This window comes from Monomorium pharaonis, chromosome 11, assembly GCF_013373865.1.
Source record: "Monomorium pharaonis isolate MP-MQ-018 chromosome 11, ASM1337386v2, whole genome shotgun sequence".
Classification (NCBI taxonomy): domain Eukaryota; kingdom Metazoa; phylum Arthropoda; class Insecta; order Hymenoptera; family Formicidae; genus Monomorium; species Monomorium pharaonis.
Window position 1 is genome coordinate 12,024,772 of NC_050477.1, and position 4,927 is coordinate 12,029,698.

Sequence of the window (4,927 nt, forward strand, 5' to 3'; positions counted from 1 at the left end):
AGAGATCGTTTTAATAAGTTTGATTTTTCAATTCAAGCACACATTTTACGTAAACTTACTACATCAATTCCTTCTACTCAAATTAACAAACCAATATGGCCGCACCTAAAAGGACTGCAATTGGCAGATCCGAATTTTCTTTCCCCTCGGTCCATCGATTTAATTTTAGGCGCCGATATATATGGACATATTATTGAAAATAAAGTTATCAAGGGACCCCCACATTCACCCACTGCTCAATTCACAAAACTTGGATGGATTGTGTCCGGTCCAACAGACACTAACGTTTCTAGTAATACCTCGCACAGCTACCATGTATCTGTCGATGATGAACTTTACAGATTATTACATCGTTTTTGGGAAATAGATGAGATTCCTTCCGTAAACACTTCATCTTTATCTTCCGCTGATCAAGAGTGCGAAAATCATTTCGTATCTACACACAGTCGAGACGCTCATGGTCGATACATCGTTAAACTACCGTTCAAACGGTCTCCTGATCAGTTAGGCAACTCACGAAATAATGCCGTTCGATTAAGTACAAACTTATCCAACAAGTTTTCAACTAATTCTGTTTACGCCCAGTTATATTCAAAATTCATGTCCGAATATGAAAGCTTAGAACACATGCAAATAGTCCCTGAATCTCAACCTGAACCTCAACCTGTGTATTACCTTCCCCATCATGGAGTTATGAGAGAGCACAGTCTCACCACCAAACTCCGGGTTGTTTTCAATGGTTCCAGTCGAACTACCTCCGGCGTATCGTTAAATGATCTTCTTCACACAGGAGCAAAACTCCAAACAAATCTATTTGATGTTCTCGTGTGGTTCAGTAAATTTCATTGTGTCTTTGTCTCTGATATGGAGAAGATGTACAGGCAAATCAAGGTTCATCCAGAAGATTGGAAATTCCAACGTATTCTGTGGTTCAATCAGAGCAACTGTCTTCGTACATATGAACTAACTACCGTCACATATGGACTAGCTTGTGCTCCTTTTTTGGCACTTCGTACTTTACTTCAACTTATTGAAGACGAAGGTCAAAACTTTCCTCGTGCCATTCCATCGTTGACAAAAGGGCGATATGTCGATGATGTATTTGGAGGCGCAGATTCCATCGACGAAGTTTAACCGATCATTACTCAATTAAATCAACTCTGCATGGCGGGCGGTTTCACTCTCCGAAAGTGGATAAGTAATTATCCTTCCATTCTTAAAGACATTCCAACTGAACATCAAACGAACCTCACATCGCTAGAATTCAAAGATAGTACAGTTTTTAACGCATTAGGATTATGCTGGCAACCAGCAATTGATGCCTTTCAATTTACCTTAAAACTTCCTTCTACAAAACACATTACGAAACGATCTATCTTGTCCACCATTTCAACATTGTTCGATCCCCTAGGTTTGCTATCTCCAATCACTATTAAAGCAAAAATACTCATTCAAGAATTGTGGGCCATTAAACTCGATTGGGATGACCATCTTCCTATGATGGTAACCAACAAGTGGACCACGTTTCTCAATACTCTTCAAGAAATGACTCATCTCACGTTTCCTCGTTGGCTTGGATGCAAGTCAACGGATAAAATCGAAATTCATGGTTTCTGTGATGCTTCCCAACAAGCAGCTGCTGCCGCTGTATATCTTAGATCTACAGATTCAAATGGCATCATTTCAATAAATCTTGTGGCTTCAAAGACAAAAGTCGCTCCATTAAAGAAACTTACGATACCCAGACTCGAACTTTCCGGAGCTGTTCTGTTAGTAAAGTTAAGTTCACACATATTGAAGGTACTTGAAATTGGAAATATTCCTATTTATCTGTGGACGGATTCTGCCATTACATACACGTGGATTAATAATCATCCATCTCGATGGAAAGAATTCGTTCACAACCGAGTGTGTTACATTCAGGAAACCTTACCTTCCGCACGTTGGAAATTTGTTCCGGGTAATGAGAATCCGGCTGATCTTGCTACCCGAGGATTGACTCCCATTCAATTATCGGAACACCCAACATGGTGGACCGGACCCCCATGGCTGTCACAAAATTCCTCAAAGTGGCCACAGCCACCCAAGGCACTTTCTGTTAACGAAAACCTTGTAGAACGTCCAGTTAAGATTTTCACAACTAATCTCACGCCTCCACCACTTTGGGATCTTGTTCATAAATATTCCACAGTAATGAAATTGTTCCGCATTACTGCCATTTGTCAGCGTGTACTTGCTCGAATGCGCAAGCATCCACAATCATCATTAACAATCCCACTAACCACACAAGAAATAGACAATGCACGATTTTTCTGGATAAAACATATTCAAAATTCTTCATTTGGTCAAGAAAAAAGACTCCTTTCGAGCGGACAATCATTGCCTAAATCTCATTCACTTGCTAGACTAACTCCCTTTCTTGACGCTACCGGATTACTACGAATAGGAGGTCGCCTTCAGGCCTCATTATTACCTCCGAACGCAAAACATCCTCTGATTCTTCCGAGAAAGTCACCGTTAACCTCGTTGATTATTTTAGACTCCCATTTACGAACAATGCATGGAGGAACACAACTCACGCTTAATTATATCAGAAACAACTATTGGATCGTTGGAGGGCGGGCTCCTATACGCTCTTTTATTTTGAAGTGTGTAAAATGCACTCGATATCGACAAAGTCGAGCTCAACAACTAATGGGACAACTTCCATCTGAACGAATCACACCTTCGCGTCCTTTCTTGCACTCAGGCGTTGACTATGCTGGCCCTTTCACTATAAAAACCTGGAAAGGAAAAAATGCCAAAACGTATAAGGCATATATGGTTTTGTTCGTTTGTTTTTCGACTTCGGCAATTCATCTAGAATTGGTCACTGATTATACCACCGAGGCATTTATTGGAGCATATAAACGTTTCACCTCTCGAAGAGGAATATGTGCGACGTTGACTAGCGATTGCGGAACAAATTTCACAGGAGCAGATTGCGAATTGAAAAGATTATTTTCTTCCTCAACAAAGGAACTAGGCGAGTTGGCATCCGTCCTAGCGAACGACGGCACTCAATGGAAGTTTCATCCTCCGGCTGCTCCTCACTTTGGAGGAAAATGGGAGGCTGGAGTTAAGTCCGTCAAATATCATTTAAAACGCGTAGTGGGAGATACATTGCTCACGTTTGAGGAGATGAATACGTTGCTAACTCAAATTGAGGCAGTACTCAATTCACGGCCCTTGAGTCCTCTTACGGATGATCCTGATGACCTTCAGGCCTTGACTCCTGGGCACTTTCTCGTGGGAAATGCACCTTCAGTCATTCCCGAACCATCGTTGGAGACAGTAAAGTCTTCACGACTTTCTCGATGGCAATTGACCCGTCAAATGTTGGATAGTTTCTGGTCGCGATGGTCCAGGGAATGTCTGCAGCGCTACTATTCTATTCATAAGTGGAATCAACCATCTCCATCTCTGTCAAATGGCTCCCTTGTGCTAGTCATTGACGAGCGCTACCCTCCGTCTAAATGGCCTCTAGGGCGCATAATTCAAACTCACCCGGGCCCTGATGGTCTTGTACGAGTCGTGTCCATTCGGACACAAAAATCAATTCTAAAACGACCAATTGCAAAACTCTGCCCATTACCTATCAACAATGATAATCTCTAATTTGTTCATTAACGGAGGTTAATGAAGGCGGGCGGTAATGTTCAGAAAATTAAAGGACGCATATGCATGAGAAGGTTTCTATGTAGTTGTGTACATTCGTACATGATTGATACCGAGGACGTTGACCGACTCCTCGACGCGACTCACGTCTGATCTTGCTTTGTTTGACCCAATTTCTCTTGACGACGCTACAAACAGACAGTCAGATTTTCATTCATTCTTTCTGAGACGAGGGTCAGAGTAAGACGTTCATTCAGATTACAATACACACGTATTGTAAAGGTTTTCGTTACGTGCCACGTATCTCGTGCAAATTGGTTGCACATTCAAAGTAGAGACTTACCACGGCCAAGTACACTGCATAATCAGTTTCTGCAGACCCTACGGGTTGCTGAAAGATAGAGTTCGAGTTCAATTCCTGCAGTCACCACGACGAGCAGAAAGAGTGAGAGAGAGGGACATTCGACCCTAAATTCTACGGCCTATCGAGAGAGTGAGAGAGAGGGACATTCGACTCTAAATTCTACGGCCTGCTGAGAGAGAGAGACCAGGAGATCGAGCTCCAGGTACACGGAACCTCTGTAGAGAGTTTTCAATTGAGTTCTTGAGAAAGTTTTCATCCTGTTTCGGATTAGCACGACGGCGAACCGACAGGACAGAACTCAATTCAGAGGTTCCCATTCAGCTGTACTATTCAGCAATTATTCAGAGACATTTTCATACCGTCGTACTTTCGAACGTAATCTATTTAGATGCGTTCACATGTTGGCGTCACTATCAGACGTATTCAATCAACTGTTTAGAGACATTTTTTGATAAATGTTAAACATGTATGAATCAAAAGTTTTAGTGTAACCTTCTTCTGCATATGCGTTAATTACTTGAAATATTGTAAATTCATTTGAAATACTATTGATGTAAAAATCTAGAATCACTGTAATGTTCCGTAATTCTCATTACGCTTATCATTCTCAACTAATTTTATGATTCATTTGTAAATATTACGATTATAATATGATTGCATAAAGCTTATGGTATGGAATGCATGATTATTAATTTGAATAACCGTTTGACGTTATTGTATGAATAATTTTATAATTTATTAACCCTAGTAATTTCTGATTGTTGTGTATTCTTATATGTATTCTATTCTATATGTGTGTAATTCCATATGTGTTATTTACTATATTTGTTGTGAACGTCCGTCATTAACCGAATTGTCATAAATTAATCAGAATATTCATAGATTATTCAGACTTGTCATAGATTA

At 40.6% G+C, this 4,927-nt stretch overlaps 1 protein-coding gene across 1 annotated transcript; it reads left to right on the top strand.

Moving 5' to 3' along the window:
* Window positions 1–1,164: 1,164 nt before the first annotated feature.
* LOC118647903 lies at window positions 1,165–3,657 on the top strand. Its single transcript, XM_036293844.1, has one exon. It carries the CDS (start codon window positions 1,165–1,167, stop codon window positions 3,655–3,657), a length of 2,493 nt encoding a protein of 830 aa, XP_036149737.1.
* Window positions 3,658–4,927: the final 1,270 nt, after the last annotated feature.